The sequence below is a fragment of the Oryctolagus cuniculus genome, chromosome 1, assembly GCF_051225735.1.
Source record: "Oryctolagus cuniculus isolate XC-2025 breed Fujian yellow rabbit chromosome 1, ASM5122573v1, whole genome shotgun sequence".
Classification (NCBI taxonomy): domain Eukaryota; kingdom Metazoa; phylum Chordata; class Mammalia; order Lagomorpha; family Leporidae; genus Oryctolagus; species Oryctolagus cuniculus.
The window spans coordinates 19,932,495-19,957,748 of NC_142867.1; the positions used below are offsets into that span (position 1 = coordinate 19,932,495).

The 25,254-nt window shown below is 45.6% G+C and overlaps 1 protein-coding gene across 32 annotated transcripts in view; it reads left to right on the forward strand.

Moving 5' to 3' along the window:
* Window positions 1-25,254, forward strand: part of PHF21A (PHD finger protein 21A) — a 221,043-nt gene that overhangs the window by 181,717 nt on the left and 14,072 nt on the right. For 14 of the 32 annotated variants that reach the window (XM_070071243.2, XM_089327345.1, XM_070071257.2 and 11 more), the window contains 5 exons: window positions 4,912-5,160; window positions 6,290-6,379; window positions 10,102-10,395; window positions 20,427-20,525; window positions 24,673-24,724. In XM_070071243.2, the coding sequence (XP_069927344.1) occupies window positions 4,912-5,160; window positions 6,290-6,379; window positions 10,102-10,395; window positions 20,427-20,525; window positions 24,673-24,724 (784 nt within the window). Of the gene's footprint in view, window positions 1-4,908; window positions 5,161-6,289; window positions 6,380-10,101; window positions 10,396-20,426; window positions 20,526-24,672; window positions 24,725-25,254 lie in introns of all 32 variants that reach the window. The other 18 variants (XM_070071174.2, XM_089327388.1, XM_089327400.1 and 15 more) reach the window with 3 other exon arrangements.

Genomic DNA, 25,254 nt, shown 5'->3' on the forward strand with positions numbered 1-25,254 from the left:
CTTGGGACTCTTGAGTTCTGTCTGCTTTGGGATGGTGGATGGTGAGGGCCCTGGTGCCCTCCCCAGAACAGTGTTATGTAGTGTCTCTCCATCTAGTGGCCCACTTGGATATATTTCATTGATTTAGCCCAACTTTGTTTTATATTGTTTTGTTTTGTCTAATGAAATGTTTAATGTTAAAAGTCATAAGATCCGAGCCGGCGCCGTGGCTCAATAGGCTAATCCTCCACCTTGCGGCGCCGGCACACCGGGTTCTAGTCCCGGTTGGGGCGCCGGATTCTGTCCCGGTTGCCCCTCTTCCAGGCCAGCTCTCTGCTATGGCCAGGGAGTGCAGTGGAGGATGGCCCAGGTGCTTGGGCCCTGCACCCCATGGGAGACCAGGAAAAGCACCTGGCTCCTGGCTCCTGCCAGGATCAGCGCGGTGCGCCGGCTGCAGCGGCGGCCATTGGAGGGTGAACCAACGGCAAAGGAAGACCTTTCTCTCTGTCTCTCTCTCTCACTGTCCACTCTGCCTGTAAAAAAAAAAAAAAAAAAAAAAAAAAAGTCATAAGATCCTCTAGGTGTTTGGTCCTTGTCTTCACAGTAGACTATTGATCATTATTTATTGAATGCTGTCTTGATTCTGCTGTACCAGAAGAAATGGTCCCTGCCAAGAATCCGCTATATCATGATAATTGATTTAATTTTCATTCATTCTGGAAATATTTACTGAGGCCCTACTATGTGCAAGCATTGTGTGACACATTGTAAAGGAGAAATTAACTTGAAATTAAGGCAGAGTTCCGTTTTCAGGAATTGAAAGCATTTAGAGAGGGAGAGGAAGTTGCAAACTGCTGACTGAATGGAGGTACCAGTCTAGAGACAGAGTATTCTGACTAGAGAGATGAGAGTGACCCTCCAAGCAGGTGGCATTTGAGCAGGACCATGACGAGGAACAGGGTTTCAGTGGTGGAGCAGAAGGAAGAAACAGTGTGAACAGAAGTCTGGAGTCGACGAAGTGAACGCGTGGCTGATGTGCTTCAGGCACCACACCCCACGTCCGCGTGCCTGTCTGAGTCCCAGCCACGCTGCTTCCTCTCCAGCTTCCTGCTGATGCTCCTGGAAGGCAGCAAAAGATGCCCCAGTGCTTGGGCCCTGTCACCCACATGGAAAACCCGGATGGAGTTTGTGGCTCTCGGGTCAGCCTGCCAAGCCCCGCCTGCTGCAGACATCTGGGGAGTGAATGGAAGATCTGAAGATCTCTCTCTCTCTCTCTGTCTCTGTCTCTCTCTCCCTGTCACTCTGCCTTTCAAATACATTGATTTGGTTTTTAGAGTAAATGCACGCCCAGGAATAGCAATTAGGCTGATATGGTTGGAGCATGGATTTCATGAAGCAGTGGCAGGGAGAGAAGGCCAGAGAGGCAGGAGGGCGCTGGTTGGTGACAGAAGCCACCAGTGCATACTGAAACTCCTGGGGATTTGGGCAGTCAGAGGGAAGCAGTTAAGAGTTCTGAGGGCAAGGACAAATGGGAGGTTGTCTGTGGGACATAGTAAACATGCGACTTCAGAAAGGAATACCTACTGAGCAGCCCACGGGCAGGGAGGGATGGTGCGAGGAGAGTTTGTATTTTGTCAGGTGATTGGCATGTACCAAAGCATGAAGGGAGCAATGCGGAAGTCTTTGGGGGGTGGGGAGGGAAGGACCTTTACTTTGTTAATTCCAACTCACCCTTTAACCTGTGCTCACAGTCCTTTCATTCGTAGTGATACAATGCAAGTGCAAAAAGAATACAGTTGATGAAACCAAACAGAAATCAAACTCTGGTGGACAGAGAGGGAGGGTTCTATTTGTGGTTGAGTGTCCAACAATGACTTTCTGAACAAAATAATATGAAATGAAATATAGAGGTTAATTAGAATCCATGGGCAGAATCCTTCTAAGTTCTGATGTGTGCATTGGAGTCCATCTGTTTTTTAACCTCATACTTTTCAGATAAACAACGATAATTTAGCAAGAAAATTAAGGATTTTGTTATCAGTATTACTTGCCATGTCTGTCTGTCTTTTCTTTCTTTCTCTCTTCCTTTCTCTCTTTTTTTAAAGATTTATTTATTTATTTGAAAGGCAGAATTGCAGAGAGGCAGAGAGAGAGAGGTCTTCCATCTGCTGGTTCACCCCCCACTCCATGGCTGCAACAGCTGGAGCTGGGCTGATCCGAAGCCAGGAACCTGGAGCTTCTGGGTCTCCCACACAGGTGCAGGGGCCCAAGCACTTGGGCCATCCTCCACTGCTTTCCCAGGCCAGAGCAGAGAGCTGGATCAGAAATGGAGCAGCCAGGCCTCGAATTAGGACCCACATGGGATCCTGGCACCATAGGCAGCGGCTTCACCCACTGCACCACAGCACCGGCCCCACCATGTCTTTGTACATTGAATTCTAGTTCATGAAAGAATCCCTTCATGACACTTGGTGCCACTGCTGCCTTCTCTTAAAAGTGATCATATTTGTGCCACATTAACTAGCCAGGAGCTAATCACAGCTTCCCTAAAAATACTTGTCTTTGTTGTTAAGACCCCCCCTCCTCTCTGCCTTCTCTTGCTCCTGCAGAGCAGTTTACATGTTGTCATTAGGCTTGGATTCTAGATTTTCTGTGTCATCTAAACCCTAACACTCCGAGAGTTCAGTTGTATGTTCCCTCCTAATTGAAATAGAAGAAGCACAAGGCCAGAAGCAGAGATTATACAGTGCTTTTGTCTTGGGGACAAGAAGTCGTTAGTAAACATGTTCTTCAAAAAGTTTTTGGAGCCAGCATTGTGGCGTAGCAGGTTAAGCCTCCACTTGCAACGCCGACATCCCATATGGCCACTGGTTCAAGACCTGGTTGCTCTACTTCTGATCCTGCTTGCTGTTAATGTGCCTGGGAAAGCAGTGGAAGATGGTGCAAGTCCTTGGGCCACTGCACCCACGTGGGAGACCCAGAAGAAGCTCATGTCTTTGGTCTGGCCCAGCCCTGGCCGTTGTGACCATTTGGGGAGTGAACCAGTGGATGGAAGCTCTCTTTCTCTCTCCTTCCCTCTCTCTGTAAGTCTGCCTTTCGAATAAAGAAAGAAAAAAATCTTTAAAAAAAAAAGTTTTCATCGAAGCATGTGGTACTAACCTATGTCTGTGTACTATATGGGGTTATATAGATGCGAAAATGCAGGTAGTAAAATCAACCACAACTAAGTAAAATGAAAAACAAGATACAACAGCTTGTTAGGTTGGAGTGCTTTTAAGTGTTGGTTAATGGTAGATATTTAGTTCAGGTGAGTTTGATTCAAGATTTTCTAAAATAGTAAGTTAAGAGCTAGTCAAAATATTGATAGTGATTTGCTTAAACCAGAAGTGTTTGAGTAGAAGTGTATTGACCTCCTCTTAAGCCACAGCAGTGTACACAACTGTGAAATGCAGGCACTGAGTTCTGCTGGCTACAGCGTTACTTCCACAGCCCATGGTGGCACCAGGGGTGAATGCCAGCCAGTGTGACTTGCTCACCACATGAAAAATGCCTTGCGTGTAAATGTTTTAAACTGAAAGATAGCGTTGATATCATGCTGTGTTAAAAATGCCCATTACAAATAGCTGGTAATAAATGGTCCTTGTTGCTGTCCTACTATAATATTTCTAATGGTAAACAGCATTTAACTTTTATTTGATTTCCATCACTGATAGAAAGCAGATGACCTGCTACCCCCCAAAGTAAATATCACTGTGACCCTTTTACTCCCACCCATTTCACTTTAGAGGTGGCAGTGGCAAAAAAAAAAAAAAAAAAAAAAAAAAAAGCCACTCTGGTGTTGTTGTCTTGGAAAAGAGGAAGCACAGATTTGGGTGATTTTATTTGTGCACATTAATAAGGATTGCTAATTAGGCTGTGATGGGATAAGTGAGCACAGCTCATTAAATTTTTGGTTAAAAGAAGGCAGAAAGATGTGGGAAGATTGGATAATATGTGTGGAAAAGGCAGAGAAGGGAAACATTGCCCACAGCCAAGCAGCTTACCACACAGGCAGTTCCAAAGTCCCAGGGAACGTTGTCCAAGTCCATTTCCGGGAGAGCAGAGTACTTCCCACTGGCCCGGAGCAGCGCCCTCCAGCAGACCTGGCTGTGGTGTGGGGAAAGTTCTCTGTTCCCTCTGTCCGGGTTGGGGCTTTTGTTTCTACCCAGCCACGTTTCACTGCATCTTCAGTCACTGATGCAGCACTTCTCCAGAGAAGAGGTGACGCGCAGGGCTCATAGCCCTTTGGTTTCAATAACCACATGTGCTTTACTAGCTGGTTAGTATGTTTGGTTTTCTGGAGTTAGGGATTTACGGCCTGCGAGGCAATGGTTGTGCTAATCCTCATGAGCGTTTCCCTTCCTCCTCTCCAGAGACTGCTCAAAAAAACCGAAAAGGTACAGTCTTTTTACCCCAGCCTGTGTGTCACGGGAGGCACATGAACAGTTTGTGTGGTGGCTTTCTTCCCGCCCGTGAGTCTGTAGCAATTAAGGATAGAGATGATGTGTACCCCATTGCTTTGCATCTTGTACATAAATTAATTGAGAGCCAGTAAAGGAGAAAAGCCAAAAGAAACAAGAACAGTCATGTTCTGTATCAGTAACCACTCTTCCCAGTTTGCTGTTGTAAACCCTGCACTCAGGTTAGTCAGCGGCTACTACAGTGAACTTGGCCGTTTACCAGTGGCGCTAATTTGAGAATGTAGCAAATTAGAGATCATCTCTCCCTGTAATAAGAAATGTGCTCTCTGTGCATGAAAGAAATGTTGTCATACTGAGAAACTTGGTTGACTGTGAGAATTATTGCTTTGTTTTCTTCCAGGATTGAGTAGCATACTGCTCAGTGGGATCACATTTCATTGTTGTAATGTCTGTTCTCCATGTTTCCTAGAAGACTGTAACTACAGCTTCTATGATTACCACAAAGACACTACCTCTCGTCTTGAAAGCAGCCACTGCGACCATGCCGGCCTCTGTTGTGGGCCAGAGACCTACCATTGCTATGGTGACCGCCATCAACAGTCAGAAGGCTGTACTCGGCACCGATGTCCAGAACACGCCAGTCAACCTGCAGACGTCCAGTAAGGTCACTGGGCCTGGGGCAGAGGCCGTCCAAATTGTGGCAAAAAACACAGTCACTCTGGTAAGCCAGCAGCTGCCGCTCACGGGAGAGGGCTCAGGACATGCAGCGTAGGGCACATCCACCTCAGGCTCCTGCCATGGTTCTCGGAGGCCAGCCTTCTCCTTGTGTACCAGATGTCCTTCAGGCCAGACAAGGGCTCGCTGCTCAAATACTACAGAGCTGTGTTGACGCCCAGGGCCGCATCTGTGCGTTATCTGAGGTCGGAGCATGGCCTGATGAAAATGTCCCTGCAGCCTGACCACAGGCCTTCCTGTGAAACTGGAGCGCATGAACTCTGTGGAGCTGTGTGACTGCTCAACTCTTGAGCTCTCTGTCCCATTAAATTGATCGCACCCAGGAAGTGCTGGAGTTAGTCAAGGCACTTGAAAAACGCTCAGCAAACTCCAAAACTAATAGCAGCGGTGTCCGCGTTTTATCAGAAAAAGATCTGCTGGAGGAGGAAGTATTTGAACAAGAATTGTTTATGAGATTTATAGGACCAAGCCATTGAGAAAACATGTTTCTCAGAAGCTTAGGGAACAATATCCAAATTTTGATATATCGTTCATTTCCTAAAATGGTAGCTAAGAGCCTTTGGTAGCTTTTAAATGATGACCGGTGACGAGTGAAACTAGAGAGCCATAAAGTGAAGCTCCGTCAGTCACCCAGGAGCCCTTAGCGCAGCAACCAGATCGCTTGACCAGATGCTAGAGTTAGGAGAGTCCCCGCAGGAGTAAACCCCTCCACTATGAGGGAAAGCGCTTGTATCAGGAAAGAGCCCATTCGACCAGGCAGCAGACTGGATTTACTTTGGATCTAGTCTTGAATTTTTTAAAAATATGTTTAAGAGTAAGAGTTCTTGAATGTCTGAGAAATTGCTTAAGGTTCCTGAGCCTGCCCTGTTGTCCATGAAGTGTGTGAGGACAGCAGTGTGACTGGCTCACTTTGTGGGGCAGACTACCCAGGCGAGAGAGGCAGGCCGCCTGATGCAGTGTTCAGACAGTTAACCCGACAGTGGGTTCTTACGGAAAATACCGTCTGATCCACGGAATACTGGGCTGAAATGAGAATGCCTCGCTTCGGTGCTGAGCACTGATTGTTCTCTCTGGTTTATTTATCTGCTTGTTTTGTTGTTGTTGTTGTTTTTTAGCAGGTTCAGGCAACACCCCCTCAGCCCATCAAAGTACCACAGTTTATTCCCCCTCCTAGACTCACTCCGCGTCCAAACTTTCTTCCACAGGTGAGTGAAGCAGTGACGAGGCCAGTGACGGGTTAGGTGGGACGGAAACCGTGCCGGCCTCTCTGAACAGCCTGTAACGAGGCTGTCAGCACAGCCGACTCGACGCCCTCCTCAGCCAGCCATGCTGACTGCCGTTTCTCTACCGTACGGAAGCTTATTTTATTGTTAGGATTTATTAGCAATGACCGGGGGAGAGAAAAGAAAAGGAAAATTTTCTAAATGTACAACAATTAAGATAGCATCATTAGAAACCTTATGGTAACTTACTGCCTGGTAATGGGAAAGTATGCAGTGACCATTTTCAAATTTATTTCCCATATGCCAAAAAAAGAACAGGGAGGGAAATAAGAGCCAAGCGAACCGGCAGACATCATTTAGTGCTGGTCTGAAAACCAGTGGTATTGAGGCTCGTATTCAATACAGAGCCGTGACAGAAAGGTTTAGGCCAGGGTTTGTGCAGGGGACTTGCTCCTTGGGCCCAAGCAACTCTGCTTGTTTGCTCTGACAGTGCTCCTCCCGCAATCAGAAGGACCCTCGCCCTTATCAGGGTCGAGTGTCTGAAATCTGAGGAGTTTTGATGTGATTGAAAGGATGAGAGTTCCTCTCTGAGGCCCTTGGTTTCAGGCAAAGAGAAAAGAGAAAGGAATTTTGTCATCCGTGGTACAGTTTCTGAATAGCCTCTGGGGAGGAGGTGGGCAATGCTAAAATGAGATAAGGTGATTTCAGTCATTTATCAAATAAATCCTTAATAAGTGCCTTGGGCAGCAAGCACTGTGTCTCCGCCAGTGGTCAAGAAGGCGCTTCTCTGCCCGCGCAGAGCTTCAGACACACAGACGGCGCCCACTGTGGGAAGACAGGGTGTTCTGAGGCCGCGCTGGGGGGACAGCCAGCCCATCCTGTACAGCATTAGAGAAAGCTGCTTCAAGATGCCCTTAAAGGGTTGAATTCAGTCTGAGGCCTAAAATCCTACCAAAGTTATCCTGACAGAGTTTTAGGGGAGAATAGAAAGGGCCCCGGCAGAGGGGGAACATGGCATGCGGGTCTGTGGCAGGGAGATGCATGGGAATTTAAGGAACCAAAGGAGACTTGCTGTGTGGGCACAAAGGGCCATGTGACTGATTCAGGCTGGGATGAGGCCGGGCAAGTGCACCGCCCCGGAGCCTGTGGGTTCCTGCAGTCTGCAGGAATCTGGGCCTCATCCGAGGAGCAGTGGGCACCCACTGAATGAGTGTTTTCAAGAAGCAAGCACTTGACGTGATCAGATTATGACTCAGAAGCCCTCTTGTCTGTGCATAGAACAGACTGGAGATAGCCAGGACTGTAGGCAGAAAGAACAGTGAGGACACTGTCAGTGATGGGGGTAGCCAGGGTGTGGGGAATCTTGCTGTGTGCCAGGTCCCCACTGGACACTTCACATGGGCTGCTTATTTTAATCCTCAACCATAGTAGGTATTACTCAGCTAAGGAATCTGAGGCTGTTTAGGCCATGTTTTTCAAACAAGGGATCCATCACAACTCATTAGTTGGCTATGAAATCAACTTACTGGATAGTAACCAGAGTTGTTAAGTAACGTGAATAGAACAGAATAAGAAACATTAGCTGTGTCCTGTATTTCATGAAGCTATGTTTTTACAGAGATAGACTGTATGTCTTCATGTGTATACCAGCTAAAATATCAAAAGTATTTCCTGCTATGGGATACTTCCTACCGCCAAGTTTATTTTTGAGTTCAGCAAAACTTCCAGACTCACAAGGCTATCCCAGGCCATACTTGGCATGATGCAGAATAGCATGCCAGCAGGACAGCCTTGGGCATTCTGCTTCAGTGGGAGTCCCTACAGCAGCCCATGCAGCAGTCTCTGGGGCTGCCCAGGAATCCTCAAGTGCAAGGAGATGAAAGCTTTATCCAGGACAGTGGGAGGGAGGCCCTCAGGTAGAAGCCAGTACATCTCGTAACAGTTCCCTAGGCATGGCTTTCACGGTCTCCATGTTGGATGTACCCAAGTTACCATCATCCCACTTAGGGAGGACTAAGCACCGAGTCCTATCAGAGGCTCTAGTTCTCTCCCTTCAGACTTAGTGATCACTAAGGGGTAATTTCTGTCACCAGTATTGTTGCTGGTAACGCTGACATTCTTACCTTTGTTGGGTTTCTAGAACAGAGCTAGAGAATTACCTGAAGGCTCAGTTCTCATGCACAAGGCAAGAGTTTTGCCCACAAGGTCTTAGTTTTAAAAGTTTGCTTAGAAAGGTTGTGTATATTGCCTGAGGTTACACAGCTAGTCATGTGGTCGAACCAGGGTTTGTACCTGCTGCCTGCATATTTTTTAGAAGATTTATTTATTCCTTCATTCATTCAAGAGGTGGAGTTACAGAGAGATGGAGAGACAGGAGAAAGGTCTTCCATCTGGTGGTTCACTCTTCAAATGGCCACAGTGGTCGGAGCTGAGCCGATCTGAAGCCAGGAGCCAGGAGCTTCTTCCCGGTCTCCCATGTGGGTGCAGGGGCCCAAGCAGTTGGGCCATCTTCTACTGCTTTCCGAGGCCATAGCAGAGAGCTGGATCAGAAGAGGAGCAACTGGGACTCGAACCAGCACCCATATGGGATGCCAGCACTGCAGGCAGAGGCTTAGCCCATTACGCCATAGCGCCAGCCCCTTCGTGCATGTTTTTAACAACACTTTTGTTTTATTTTCCAGTCCTGTTTTGGTAAACCAAACATAAACGAGGGTAGCTGCAGTGAGATAAAAAGTAGACAGATTTGAGAACTCTTTAGGAAGTAGGGTTGGAATAGGAAGCATCACGAATGATTCTGAAGTTTGTCAAGAAAAGGCCCCTTACTAAGGTGATTATAGAGGAAGGAAGGATTGGAAGAAGAAATTGGTAAGTGTTAGAAAAATTGATTTTGAACTTCTGATGAGATGTCCAAGGAGAGATGTCTAACAGGTAGTTGAAAATGATCCTGAAACTCAGGAAATGTCTCTGGTCCGGAGTGGGAGTCTTCAGTACATAGATAGTAACTGAAGTTGTGGGAGGAGTGAGCGCTGCCAGCAAAAGTGAGACCATTAGAAGGAAAAGGGGTTGCAGGTCAAAATCCTATAGGAAGAGTGGACCCCAGTGGAGACTGAGAAGGAGTAGGCCATACTGGGTAGTGAAGAATGAGGAGTTTACCTTCTGACGGCCTGGGACAGCAGCGGAGGACAGCCCAAGTCCCTGGGCCCCTGCACCCATGTGGGTGACCCAGAAGAAGCTCCTGGCTCCTGGCTTCGGCCTGGCCTAGCCCTGGCCATGGTAGCCATTTGGGGAGTGAATCAGCAGATGGAAGATCTCTCTGTTATTCTCTCTCTCTGTCTCTCTCTCTCCCCCTTCCAAAAAAATAAATAAATTCTAAAACAAAAACAAAATGGGGAGTTAGAGGGCCAGAAATGGGAGTGAACTGAAGCTGTCCATATAAAGAAACCTGGAAGGTGAACTAAGACCATTGGCAACATTCTCGCCCCTCTGGGCATAAGAAGTACAGCGTTCTGAGGTGGTATTTGGGTCTTCATGAGTTATGTGTCCTAGGAGTTGCAGAATAATAATACCAAGATGAATATCAATAAATACTTGTATGGAATACCATTTGGTTTATGTAGAGTGGAAGATTGGGCGGTGTTTTAGATTTACAGGACATCAGCAGCTTCTTTAAATAATAGAATAATTCTTCTTTCTTTCCCTCATAGGTTCGACCCAAGCCTGTGGCTCAGAATAACATTCCTATTGCCCCTGCACCTCCTCCCATGCTTGCAGCTCCTCAGCTTATCCAGAGGCCCGTCATGCTGACCAAGTTCACCCCCACAACCCTTCCCACTTCCCAGAATTCCATCCACCCCGTCCGTGTTGTCAATGGACAGACTGCAACCATAGCCAAAACGTTCCCCATGGCCCAGCTCACCAGCATTGTGATAGCTACTCCAGGGACCAGACTCGCTGGACCGCAAACTGTACAGCTTAGCAAGCCAAGCCTTGAAAAACAGGTACGGGCAGTGTATGCCTGCCCTGGGCAGTAGCTGAGCCGCTCAAGCACATGGTGGCTGGGGTGTGTCTAAATACATCTTCTCCAGGGCTCTTCCCCAGGACCTGCTGCGTGTGAGTGGTAGTTCATTCATATGCACTGGAAAGTTGGCTGGATCTCTCCCCACCTTCCCCTTGTGGTGGCTTCGGATTTCTGTGTGAGTGAGCTCCCCCTGCTGGTTCAGATGCAGAAATTCACCGATGGGCGGCCATGGTCAGGAAAGCACATGAGGTAGTAAACAGAAAAAGCCGTATTAGTTTTTGAGTCTAGTAAAGAGTCCAGATGAGGAAGTGACTGTGACGATCAGGAAGAATAAACAGGGAAAGGGGTTTCATTTCAAAGATTTTTCTTGATTGTTATAGATAATTGAGGAGCACTTCCCCCAAAACAATTAAAATTTCCAAAAAGCATTTTTTTAAACTCTAGGGCAAAGATGGCAAAATTTTTTGTTTCTAGAGGCCATGTGGGTATTTATAACATCATTCCCGGTCCATATAAAACTACCAACTTAACATTAGCCTGCTTTAAGTTTATTGGATGTCGGGTCCTGCCTGTGCTTGCCTTGGCAGGGCCAAACAGATGATCTCACAGGCTGGACACTCCCCTCCTCTGCTCTAGAGGGTGAAGACGCTCAGTTAAAATATTGAAAGCTTTCATTTAAATTTTTTAAAATCAGAATTTCACTTCTTGAAAAATGAGGCTGAGGCGGGCGATGAGGCACTCAGCAAGTCACGCCACTGCTGGGGCGCCCACAGACTGTACTGGAGTGCTAGTTCAAGTCCCCACTACTCTGCTGCCCATCTGCCTTCCTGCTAGTGCACCCTGGGTGGCAGCAGGTGACGGCTTAAGTACTTAGACCCCTACCACCCACGTGGGAGATTTGGATGGCACTCCTGGCTCCTGGCTCCTGCCTGACCCAGTCCTGGCTGCTGAGGGCTTTGGGGAAGTGAAGCGGCAGATGTAAGCTGTCTTGCTCTCTTGTTCTCTCACTCTCTTGGCTCTGCCTCTCAAGCAGGTGAAAATAAACAACATTTTTATTAATTAGAATAAATAAATAATATTAAAATGACATTTTATTTAAATTAGACTACAGTATATTACAGGTAACCTCCAGAAATACTTCAAGGTCCTGTGGCAGAAAGACTTATAAAAAGAAGAAAAAGGATTGCTAGGCAGTCAACTCAGCTGTTTCCTATTTGAAGACAGGCCAGTGATGAGAAAGAAGTTTTGAAGGAATCCACTCTCTTCCAGGAAAGTTGCTTTCCACAGTTGTTGTCCTGCCTCCGACGGCTCAGGCCTGTCTCCTTTGAGGGTAACGTCTGGTGATCCTGAGCCGCCTTCTGGACAGCAGCCCATGATCCTGCTGGCCAGATAGGGGGCGTAAGGACTTCCCTGCTTCCTGGGCCTCTATGATCAGAGAGGCCTCACGCATATAACACCAGGCCTTCTGTCTCGGCAGCTCCAGAGCTGGCGAATCTTGTACTGAAGCCAGATTCCAAAGTCCAGCAGCCGGGATCCACAGGCGAAGGCACCTGCCCCTTCCTGGGGAGCCTGCTCGGTGCAGGACACTCAGGAGATCCTTGCCTGGAGCCCTGTGCTGGCCCTGCTGGCTCTGAGCAGCCCTGGCGTTCCACCAGAACGTGTTTTCACAGCACTACCTTAGAATTCTAAAAATCATTTCTCTTCCATAAAGATAATTCTTGGAGACAAAAATACTTTCTGTTTCAATATATTTTTAATTTCTGGATTTTTCTAACCACAAAGGTAACATGTGAATGCACTTAAAAAAACAAACATTACAGAAAAATGAATTATAGAAAATGCTCTCCCTCATAATCTGTAGAGAAAGTAAACTCCATAATTTTATAATTTTACATCCAGGACTTAATTGCTGTTAACTGTTTAGATTATATTCTTCCAGATGTTTTCTGGATATATGGTAACACATTTTTAAAGAGGAAAAAAATCAAGCTACAGTAATGTGCTCTTTTTCCACTTAGTAGATCCTGAACATCTTGCCATGGCCTGGGCTTCTGTGTTGGTAGAGCTTTTAATTTGAGTTATAATGACATAGAAAGGTATTCAAGAGACTTACGAATTTAAAAAAACAATTTTTTTGAAGCAGTGAATTCCATGGTCTCTCGTTGTGATTTAATAGGGGAATTCAGTCATTGCTATTTTAGTTTGACAGACCAGTTGGCGTAACAGTCTGTCACATCACCAAGCCCAGTCAGCAGAGTCTCTTTAGACTGGATTCCATTTTCAGAATTCTCCCACTTCAGATCTTCCTACTGGTCTCCTTTTCTCTTGTGTGCTTCGTTTCCAGGATCACACGTGTAGCCGGTAAGAGAGCTCAGAGATGGCAAGAATGAAGCAGTGTCAATAGCCGTGCGAGTGTCACTTGGAACCCGCTCATAGGTTCCGACGTTCTCTCTGTGATGGGTTCCTCTCCGACCTCTGCTGTGTCTCTTAGGGGGATAACAGCGTTCATTTGATAAGAACGTGTCAAGTGCTAGGAGCTGTGGTGAGGCAGAGCCCTTTCCCGCGAGGAGCTCGCTCTCCAGCATTTGGACCAGAGAAGAAAGCGCAGCACCTTGTGAAGGGCCTGCGGCCCCCACGTCCTCATAGGGAAGGAAGGAGGCAGCGCCGGCAACCACAGCAGTGGTTTCACTTCTTCCTTGGTCTCATCCCTCATTAGAGGCCACCTTGCGGTGTGGCTCTGAGAAATGAGTGGTGGTGTTCAGAGAGCTTGGAGGCTAAAGGCGTGTTTTAGAAAAGGAGATGGAACCAGATGAACATGTTTCAGGTCTCACACCACTTCCCTCATCCTCTGCAGCACTCTCCGAAACAGGCTAACACCTGCTGATGAGGAAACGCGGTAGTGCTGAAAGTCCATTAGACTATGCGATGCCTGGCAGGGCGTTCGTTCCTTCTCCACACCCTGCAACAAAGACACCTCCAGATTCCAGTCTTACCTCTTGATGAACCTGACTTGAGGACTTCCCTCAACCCGTTTTAATACCGACGCTGTAGTACGGAAAATAGATCCAAGTGACCAAACTGGATTTTGCTTTGCTTTCAGTCCAAATTTATTTAACTTGGTTAATGAAACCATTTAGATATCTATTTATTTGCATGTACCTTTGATTTTTTTCATGCAGCCAAGTCTAAGATGGTGAATTCGAAATCTAGGGTGTAAATGGTTAAATTACCTCTAGACTTGTGTAGAATTTTTAGATCATGTCTTTTGTAATACCAAATTTTCTATATATAACACAAATTCAAATAGCCATGAATGTGAAGCAAGAAACATAAATGAACACAGCTGGCTAGAGTAAACAAGGAGACTTTATTTCCCTGCTTTCAACAGGAACATGAGGACAGAGGGAGCGCTCGGTTATTCTTCCTTTCCCTGTAGCGCAGTGAGGAAGGCAAGCGTAATACTGTCTGGCAGTAGGAAGTGGAGACCGTGGGGAACTGCAGTGGCGTGCCCCGTCTCGAGGAAGCAGCTGCGTCTTGGCAGTCACTGGTTGCTACCACAGAGAGACTTCTTCAGGAAAGCCCCAAATCCAGGTGTTTTGGGAAGCTGCGTAGTTTTTTCAACATTGTCTAGGCAAAAAGAACATCTGCAGGGCAGCTTCAACTCTGGATAAAGTGGTTTTCAATTTCTGTTAGTGACCAAACTTTATCAGTCTTTATTGTTTCCTAACCTAATTTTTTTAATTGAAGTGAAAGTCACACCACATAAAATTAACCATTTTAAAGTGAACCATTTGGTGGCATTTAGTATATTCACAGTGTTGTGCAACCACCACCTTTGTCTAGTTCCAAAACATTTTTGATGAAATAAAACCCAGTGTCTGTCAACAGCTCCTTGCCATTCCCCGGTCTGTAGACGTATGTGTCATGGACAGATCACATGAACACTCGTACATACGTGACCCCTTGTGTCTGGCCCTTTGCTTCGCATCATGTTCCTGAGGTTCATTCACCCTGCAGCGTGCGGCAGTGTTTCCTCGCCTTCCAGTGGCTGAATAACGTGTGCGCAGCGCAGTTTGTGTAGCGTTCACCTGCCGATGGGCTCTGGGGTTGTCCCTCCTTTCAGCCACTGTGTCCGGTGCTGCCAGACAGGCGTGAGCATTCCATCCGCTCCGCGCCCTTGCCAGTGCCCACTGTTCCCCCTTTTTTGTTCTGTCCATAGCCATCCTAGTGGCTGTGATCTTGACTTGCATTTCCCTGGTGACTAACAGTGATGAGCCTCTTGTCACGCCTTTGTTGGCCGTTTAAACGTCTTCTCCAGAGAAATATCTGTTCAAATCCTTTGCCAGATTTTAAATGCAGTTGTTTGTCTTTCTGTTGAAAGTTTATTAGACTCTTATGAGAACTGTGATTTGCAGATACTTCCTCCCGTTCCATCAGTTGTCTTTTCACATTCCTGATACTGACCTTTGATGCACAGCTCATTTTTTGTCTTGGTCTTACACCCTGCATCCTTGCTGAATTCATCTATTGGCTCTAATAGTGGTTTTGTGGATTCTTTGGGATTTTGCTATATATAGGATCATGTCACCTGGCTTTTGTGTCATTTTCTTGCCTGATCGCTGTGGCTGGAACATTGCCAGTGTTGAACAGCAGTGGTAGAAACTTCCTTGTCTTGTTCCTGGTCTTCAGGGAGCGAGGGAGCCTTCAGGGTTTCCCCATTGAGTATGATGTTAGCTGTGTTTTCTTATAAATACTGTTTGTAAAATTGAAGAAGTTTTCTTCTGAATGTTTCTATCAGATCTTTTTGAGTTAAAAGTTGTGTTTATTTAAGGTAGACAACACAATGGTTGGGTCTGTATACACATAATGATGTGATTACTGCATAATTAACTGCATAATTAAGCTAATTAACATACCCACTACTAACATGATACCTTTGTGTGGGTGTGGCTGTGGGTGTGGCTGTGTGGTACAGTAATGGATTTTGACAATTGCTTGTGTTTTTTTTTTTAAGATTTATTTATTTATTTGAAAGGCAGAGTTATAAAGAGGCAGAGAAAGAGAGAGGTATTCCATCCACTGGTTCATTCCCCAAATGGCTGCAACAGCTGGAGCTGTACCAATCTGAAGCCAGGAGCCTGGAGCTTCTTCCAGTCTCCCACATGGGTGCAGGGGCCCAAGGACTTGGGCCATCTTCTGCTCCTTTCCCAGGCCATAGTAGAGAGCTATATTGGAAGTGGAGCAGCCGGCACTTGAACCAGCACCCATATGGGATGCTGGCACTACAGGTGGCAGCTTTACCTGCTTTGCCACAGTGCCAACCCCAACAATTGCTTTTTCTTCAAAAATTTGGGTAATCATGTATTTTTCCTCTGTAGTATGGTATAGGAAGAGTCTTCAAGAATATACGTTACGAAAAAAAATGCATGAATTTCAGAATTTTTTGTACCAAAATGAATTAAGATATTATTGAAAATTAATTAATTAAAATATCTTTTTATTTTCCATGGACCTTAAGACTGTCACATTACTTTGCTTTTCTTATGTTGAACCACCCTTCCATTCTGGGATAAATCCTGCTTGGTCACGGTATATCATCTTTTCAACAAGCTGTTAGGTTCGGTTTGCTAGTATTTTGCTGAGAATTTTTGCATCTTTATTCATAAGCGATCTTAGTCTGTTGTTCTATTCTTTGGTGTCTTTGTGGTATTGGAGTAATACTGGAAGGAATCAGGACTCTCTATTTTGGAAGAGTTTAAGAAGGATTAGTGCTAATTCTTCTTTAAATGTTTGTTAGAACTCACTGTAATAATGCCATCTGGTGCTATACTTTTTGATTTGGGTAAGGATTTTGATACTAATTCAGCCTTGTTGTAGGTGTGAGAAAGTTTTCTATTTCTTACTGAGATAGTTTTTATAATATATATGTTTGTAGGAATTTGATCATTTCGCCTATACTATCTAATTTGTTGGATATATTCTCTTTTCTAAAAAGAGATTTATTTGTTTATTTGAAAGGCAGAGAGTTACAAAGAAGCAGAAGCACAGAGAGAGATCTATCTATCTATCTGTCTATCTTCTGGTTCACTCCCGCAAATGGCCATAACAGCTGGAGCTGAGCTGATCTGAAACCAGGAGCATGGAGGTTCTTTTGGGTCTCCCACGTGGGTGCAGGGCCCAAGGACTTGGCCGTCTTCCACTGCTTTCCCAGGCCACAGCAGAGAGCTGGATCGGAAGTGGAGCAGCTGGGTCTCATATGATGCCAGCGCTGCTTTATCTGCTATGCCACAGAGCCAGCCCCTAGATATATTCTCTTATAATCCTTTTTATTTCTGAGATCAGTAATAATGTCTCCCATCTTCATTTTTGCTTTTCTTTCTTTTTTGTTCTAACTAAATGTTTGCCAATTTTGCTAATCTTTTCAAAGAATCAACTTTTGATTTTGGTGATTCTGTTCTCTGTTTCAGTTCTCTGCACTCTAACTTATTTATCTATTTTTCTGACATCTGCCAGCTTTAGTTTTGTAATTCTTCTTTCTAGTTTTTAAGAAATTTGGGTTATTGGTTGAAAATTCTTTTTTAATGCAGACTTAGTAAGCTGTTGATGCCCCCTGAGCACTGCTTTCCGTGTGCCACATAAGTTTTGGTGTGTTGTGTTTGGTTTTCATTCCTCTCATGGTACTAATTTCCCTAGTGGTTTCTTCTTTGACCTTTTGGTTGTTTAGAAGTATGTTGTTTAATTTCCACATACTTGTTAATTTTCATTTTCCTTCTGTTATTGATTGCTTTCTGTTATGGCTAGAGAAAATAGTTTGTATGATTTCAGTCTTTTAAAATTTATTTGATTTGTTTTGTAGCCTTGAATATGGTCTAACCTGGAGAATGTGTCACGCACACTTGAGAAAAATGTGTATGCTGTTATTGAGTAGAGTGTTCTTCATATGTCTGTTAGGTGTCGTTGGCCTGTATGTCATTCAGGCGTACTATATCCTTATTAATCTTCTGTCCAAATGCTATCTGTTACTTGAAGTGGGATATTGGAATTTATTTCCCTCTTCCATTCTGTCAATGTGTGCTTCATGTATTTTGGGGCTCTGTTGTTCGGTGCATATATAACTAGTATATCTTCCTTTTGAATTGATCTTTTTGTCAATATAGATTGACCTTCCTTGTTTCTTGAAACAATTTTTGACTTCAAGTTAGTTTTGTCTAATGGCACGGTAGCCATTCCTAAACCCTGTTAGCTACTGAGTCCATGAAATAGCCCTTCCCATCCTTTACCCACCAGCCTCTGTGTGTCTTTCGCCCTATAATGAGTATCCAGCAGATAGCTTATAACTGGCTTACAGACTCTAATCTGCTGACACTTAGCATGATCACTGGGAGGAAGGACTTGTGCCATTTTACTTGCTTTCCACGTATCTTTCACCTTTTTTGTTCTTTAACTCCTGAAATACTGTCGTCTTTGGTATTTTTTTTTTCCTGATGTACCATTTTCATGCCCTCTAATGTCCTCTTCAGTGTATGTTTTAAATATTTTCATAATGGTTCCCATGGAGAGTATAGTTAACATTCATAAAATTTTAGCAATCTAGTTTGAACTGGCCCTAGCTTAGTTTCATTAATATCCCAAAATTCTGTTGCTCTAGCTGTGATTCCCTCCCTCATGCTGTTATTGTCACAAATTAAAATCTGTATGCATTGTGTGCTCACTAATATAGATTTATAATCATTGTGTTATGCATTTGTTTTTTAATCACTTAGAAAACAAAATGAGACGTTACAAATCAAAAATACTGTGGTACTAGCGTAATGTTTACCTGTGTAGCAGCTTTACTGGAGTCCTTACTTCTTCAGGTAGCTTGCAGCTACTCCTGTCTTCGGTTCCTTCATTCCTGCTTGAAGACTCCTTTAGAGCTTCTTTCTGGGCAGGTGTATCCGTGAACATCTTCGATGCTTTCCGGGAGCGTCTTCTGTTCTCCTTCACTTTGAGGAATAATTTTGCAGGATGTGGAGTCCTTGGTTGATGGAAGATTTTCCTCTCAGTGCTTTGAATTGGTCGTTCTGCTGCCTTCTGGCCGTGGCTGAGCTGCGTGCTTCTGGCTCAGGGTCCCTCACAAGTTTGCAGTGAGCTCGTTAGCCAGGGCTGCAGTCTGTCCTGGCGGGGGCTGGATAATCATCGCTAAGCCCAGCCACGTGGGCAGGCCTGGCTTCTCTGGCTGTTGGCAGGAGGTTCCGTTCCTCACCACTTGGGCCTCTTGATGGTGCTGCTCGCAGCCTGGCAGCTGGCTTCGCCCGGAGCAGGAGATCTGGGAGAGAAAGACACCCTCCCTAATGTTTTGATTTTTTTTTTATACTTCTTGATATTCCTTATCTAGCAGTTGTATGACTGTACTCTTGTGTGAGAGAGAAATTTGAACTTAGTGGAGAGGAATTGATTGACCCTTCCCCAGAGGCCTCTGAGCGCCTCGTTCAACCTTGGCTTGGGAGTAAGAGACTCCCAGGAACTTCACGTAGCTTTGCAATGGAGCGGCACCCGTAGAGTGCACGTCTCCTCTCCCTCCTGCCTCGTACTTCTGGCCTGCACATTCAAAGAACTGTGGTCATCTAAGGGCCTCAGCTACATCCCTATAGACAACTTTCCCAGTGGTGGTTTGTTGTATAGATGGGATGTGTACCTTTTGGTTAAAAACTCAGGGAGGGAGCGAAAAGAAGGGAGAACTCCAGTGATTCTCCTGGTAGGTCCTGCTTCTTGCTCAGAAGATCCGTCAGCTCTCCACTTGGTCCCTGTTCTGCTCAAGGCACAATCCTGGACACAAAGGGCACCCAAACAAGGGGTGCATAATCCAGTCCCCACTGCCATGCAGCTTGTGGCGTAGTGGTGGCAACGTGACAGCACACCAGCTAGAAAGTAGAACTCAGGGCAGCATTTGTGGTCCAGAGCAGTGGTGGCTACTGCCTCAAAAAGACAGGTGCTAACACTTTCGTAACGTAGTAACTTGAGAAACACAGAGAAGATCTGGAAGTGGCCAGGAAAGAAGGTGGAAGATCTTTGTGATTTGGTTATTTTTTCGTCTCACAGTAGGATGATTTTTGAGAACCTGTAGTGTCCTGTGCGTGGGACTGAGGTCTTTCACTTGACTCCTGCCCATCAACAATCAGATAATTTCATCCTCACTTATTCAATTATATGATGTCACCATAGGAAAAGACCATTGTGGCCACATTCTCTTCTCAGTTTTGAAAAAGTAACTTAGGCTTGTATTTACAGCTTTATATCCACTGTTGTAAAATCATTTCAGTATTTACAGCGGACTTTATAAGCTGAATTAGCCATCAGACCACGTTGAGAACAGTGATGCAAGCCCGGCTGACGAACTTGTGAGCTACCATTTGTGTTGGAAGCTACTACTGCAACTAGTGTTTCTGCTGTTTGTGTGGATGCTTCTGGAAGAAGAGGGGTGGGAATGGCTTTCCTTGGCAACTGCATCTCTCCTCAGATGGGTCATACGGGCAGGTTGTAAATGTCCCAGGGACAGGTAGTTCTGCCATCTCCCTTAGACTCTGAACTTGTACCGAAACAGAAGAGCCTGTGTGTAAGAAGAGTTCAGCATCCTTCAGATCTTACCCGTGCAGTAAGCTGGGGTGGCCCACGTGTAATGAGTGGGTTTGCTCCTGGGGAAACTACCCCCATGTCCCAAAATACATTGAAATCAGAGCAGCCTCTGCTTCCTTCTTCTACGTAGAAATTAACCACATTTTTCTTTCATAGAGCTTAGACTGTAGTACATATCTGCTCCAGTTATGCAATGTGCTGACTTAAACTGGGGCTTCCCATTTTGCCCCAGCCCACCCCATGCAGCATGAAGTTCGTAACATGAACCCCTCTCTTCATGTGTCCCACACTGAGTATGTGCTCCTCTCACTCCTCGTGGCTGTAGTTGAACTGCTCTGTGTGTTCATGCTTCTAGTAAAATGAATTCTGAATTCCCTTCTGATCTTCTTCTCCTAGACAGTTAAATCCCACACAGAAACGGATGAGAAGCAAACAGAGAGCCGTACCATCACCCCACCTGCTGCACCCAAACCAAAACGGGAAGAGAACCCTCAGGTACGTTCCTCTCTGCAGAGGCATGGCGCAGCCTGCGGCGCGTGGTTTTTCTCACACGCCAGAGCAGACGTCTGCCAGGGAGTGGGCTGATGTGCCTTATCTCGTGCTTCCCGGTTAGTCAGCAACGGTGTTGGCAAATCAGGTCGGCCGAGGGTAGGTTTCCTAGAATGTGGTCCTCAGGGTGTGTGCACGCCCCGGCACGTAGGCATTTTGGGTGTCTGAAAGGAAAGCTTTAAAGCCATGTTGTTCATACACCTGCTACAGATTTGAAGTGCATCTAACGTAGTTCTCCCGGCTGTCCTGTCTCGTTCCTCATGATGAGTATGCTGCCTCGGCTGACGTTTACAGATGTCCAGTTTACCCAGCTAATAGCTGTTGATATTATTGATTACACTTGTTAAATGTGCATTTTTGTTATTACCAGTTTATTGTATTAGAATTCCAAATCCCAAATGAATTAGTAGTTCAAAAGGAGTTACTGAAACCTAAAAGTAGGGATAAGGGCTAGGCATTGTGGTGCCATGGTGAAGCTACCACTCAGGACACCCACGTCCCGTATTAGAGTGCCTGAAATAGAGTCCCGCCTCCACTTCCAACCCGGCTTCCTGCTGAAGGTACTGGGAAGCAGCAGGTGACGGCTGAGTTCCTGGTATGGGCTTCAGCCCGACAGCCCAGCTGTTGCAGGCATCTGGGGAGTATGAGCTAGTGGATGGAAGACATTTTTAAATCATTCTCTCTCTCTTTCCCCTAGCCCCGGTTTTCTGCCTTTCAAATAAATAAAAATGAATTTAAAAAAAAAAAACTTTTTAAAAGTAAGAATGAGGGGCCGACGTTAGGCAGGCAGTTACGATGCTGGTGAGGACACACGTGACTCGTATTGGAGGACCTGGGTGTGACCTGCACTCCAGCACCTGACTCCAGCTTTCAGTTAGCACAGACCCTGAGGGGCAGTAGTGATGACTCAAATAACTGGGTTCCTGGCACCCATGGGAGAGACCTGGGTTGAGTTCCCAGTTCCTGGCTTTGGCCTGGCCCTGCTCTAGCCATTGTGGGCATTTGGGGAGTGAACCAACACTCGAAAGCTCCTTGTCTGTCTCTATCTCTCTCTGCCTCTCATGTAAATAAGTAATTTTTTAAATGAAGGAATGAAAATAGTAACATCCATAGCACAGTTTATATAGAATCATAAATATAAATTGCAAATAAGACCCTCATGCAAATACAGAATACAGATCTGTCCTTGGACAAGAGCGTATTTTAGTTTGATGCTTTTGCACAGCGCCTGTAAAAGAAAGATGTGGACAGGTAACCTGATGATGACTGTCTGGTGGTTGGGTTTTATTGGCCCGGTAATCCATTTCCCTCTATTCTCAGTGCATTCTTGGGAATGAAACCTTGTCAAGTAGTGGCAGGAAGCCATCAAAGCTTTGTGTCATGTTTTTTAAAGCGGTGATTTATTAAGCCAGTCTGGGTTTTTCTAAAACAAGTATGGAATGTAATTCTTTCTGATATGAAATGAATTTTTACTTTTATCTTTAAAGAAGGGACCAAAACCTGAACCATGAAAAGAGGTGCTAGTCACACAACTTGCTGAGAAACTCATTAAACCATGCACAGAGGTGGTGACAAGCATCAGGCTTGGAGCAGGAAGAATAGAACAAACTATTGGCAGGATTTCTTTATCAAAGGAAACTGAAGGCTATCTTATGTCAATGACACAGTATGGGCAATCAGGGACCATCATGGATGGTGGCAGATAGGCCACCTTTGCATTGGCACAGTCACTACCTTTATAAAGAGACTAAATTAGCTCTTATGTGTATGGGTTTGGGTGTGTATGTATATGATACAAGTTCTTGACAACTTCTATCATTCCACAAGAGAGGGTTTTTGTTTTTGTTTCTGTTTTTTACGTAATATTTATGTTATGAGCTTGATCTAAACTGGTGAGTTGGATGTGAGGAGCCAGAAAAGGTGCTGGTACTGGGTGATCTGACTCTCTGGGTGCACGCTGCAGTGTTACTAGGGAGTAGTTGAGGGACAGCCTTGTGTGATCTGGTTATATTTTGAAGGAATGGTTAAAAGTAGCAATATAGTTCATTGGGAACCACAAAATGTATCCCCATTTCAGTGTGCAGCATAGAAAGTAGGCGGTGAGTCCAAGACTGCTTTTCTTTACCAGAGTATTCTGGCTGTCAAGGGGATAGGTGCCCACTTGAGTTTTTAAAACAAGGGCATCTCCATGTTCTCACTTGCGTGAGAGTCTTGAATAGGCCAAAGCAGCCTAATAGTTAATGTTGGGGACAAAGACCCAGCTGGGCCTAAAACTCTAGGGGAGTATGTCTCTCATCAACTGATGATGGTGTTTACTCATCAGAGAAAGAAACTGACAATGTATTATTTGGCATAATCAGAAACCACTATGGTGGCATGGTGGGTTAACCCACTGCCTGCCAATGGCAATTCTAGCTTTCCATGGGCACTAGCTGAGTCCCGGCTGCTCCATTTCTGATCCAGCTCCCTGCTAATGCACCTGGGAAAGCAGCAGAGTACAGTCCAAGTCCTTAGGCACCTGCACCCATGTGAGAGACCCAGAAGAAGCTCCTGGCTCCTGGCTGCGGCCTGGCCCAGCCCTAGCCATTGCGGCCTTTTAGAGAGTGAACCAGCAAATGGAAGCGCTCTCTCTCTCTGCCTCTCTTCTCTCTGTGTAACTCTGACTTTCAAATAAATAAATCTTTTTTTTATTTTTAACTTTTATTTAATGAATATAAATTTCCAAAGTACAGCTTATGGATTACAATGGCTTCTCCCCCATAACGTCCCTCCCACCCACAACCCTCCCCTTTCCCACTCCCTCTCCCGTTCCATTCACATCAAGATTCATTTTCGATTCTCTTTATATACAGAAGATCAGTTTAGCATACATTAAGTAAAGATTTCAATAGTTTATTTATTTATTTATCAAATAAATAGATCTTAAAAAAAAAGAGTGAAGTAGCAGATGGAAAACCTCTCTCTGTAATTCTACCTTTCAAATAAATAAAAATGTTTTGAAAGAAAAAAATCACTCCCAGACATTACATGAAAAATGACAATGAACTTTTCAGATCATATACGACCAAAGGGAAGAGCAGAAATCAGTCTCACTCTGGGTACAGTGTTCTAATCCACCCGCTTCTACTGGAGCCCTGAGAGTGGCCTTCAGAAAGAAATCACTCCGTGATTCTTAGTGTGTGTTTGATTGAAAAGTCAGTGGTAGGCCAGCGCCGCAGTGCAATAGGCTAATCCTCCACCTGCGGCGCCGGCACCCCGGGTTCTAGTCCCGGTCGGGGTGCCGGATTCTGTCCTGGTTGCTCCTCTTCCAGTCCAGCTCTCTGCTGTGGCCCGGGAGTGCAGTGGAGGATGGCCCACGTCTTTGGGCCCTGCACCCGCATGGGAGACCAGAAGCACCTGGCTCCTGGCTTCAGATCAGTGCAGCGTGCCGGCTGTACTGGCCATTTGGGAGGTGAACCAACGGAAAAAGGAAGACTTTTCTCTCTCTCTCTCTTCTCTCTCTCTCTCTGTCTAACTCTGCCTGTCAAAAAAAGAAAAGGAAAAAAAAAAAAAAGAAAAGAAAAGTGAGTGGTAAGCAGAACTGCCTGCTGACACTCCTTAACCTCATTTAGCCTCGAGTGAGCATTTCCCTGTGAACGGCAGTAAACAGCGTACGGCACTCTGACCTGGCTGTAGACCAGTGCAGTGCTTGGAATTTGGAGCATGTGGTATGGGAGACTCTTTAAAACCCTTGGCACATTTTTGGTGTGTAAATCCTCTAAGTCCTCTTCCCTTTAAGAGGTTTTCTCCTTTTGTGGAATGTGGGCAACAATCTTAAAAGGATTTTTCTGGGGGAAAAACAAAACAAAGCTCAGGTCACTGGCGATAGTGGCCTCATCCTTGAGGTGGGAGATGCAGGCCCCAGTCCTTCTCTTTGGCCTCCTGAGCCCAGAAGGCCACGGAGTGGCTCTGTAATCTGCTCTTGGCTCCTCTGACTCCAGCCTCCTCTGAGCCACCTGCCCACGGGGCTGGCTTTCCCTGGTGTCTGTTGGGAACTGCAGTTGGCTTTGTGAGAACCCCGACTGAAGCCTGTTCTTCTGTTTTTCCGACACAGAAACTTGCCTTCATGGTGTCTCTGGGGTTGGTAACACATGACCATCTAGAAGGTAAGAGAAGATATTCTTGGCATTACCTTCTTTCTGGCCCACCGTTCTATTCCTGAAAATGGTGTTTGATTGAATTCCTAGAACAGAAAAGTGGCACACAAATAGAGCATGATTCAGCCAGTGCGGACTTGATTTCCTTTAGAGAAGTTGCCTTCCCTCTGTCTGCCATCCAGGCCCTCCCCACCCTGCCATCATCAGCGTCACTGACCCGAGAAAGCCTCCCCACGTGCTGCCCCAAGGTGACTCTGTTCACTTTAGGAGGACGCTCCTCTGAGAAGCCTTTATCTGTCCTTCCAGATCACCAGCCTGTTAGGACAGTTACAGAGCCCCACCTGTCGTGGTTGTTTAATTCAAGAATGAACTTTGGTTATTTAGCCTAAGCCCATGGATAAACTTTGTCCGACCTATATACACAGCAACTAAAAATAAGTCAGGACAGTTGGTTCATAAGCGTTGACCACTTTTAATCTCTGAGTCACAGAGAGCCACCCTGTGGGACATGTGGTCTTGCTGTCCAGGAGGTGAAGTGG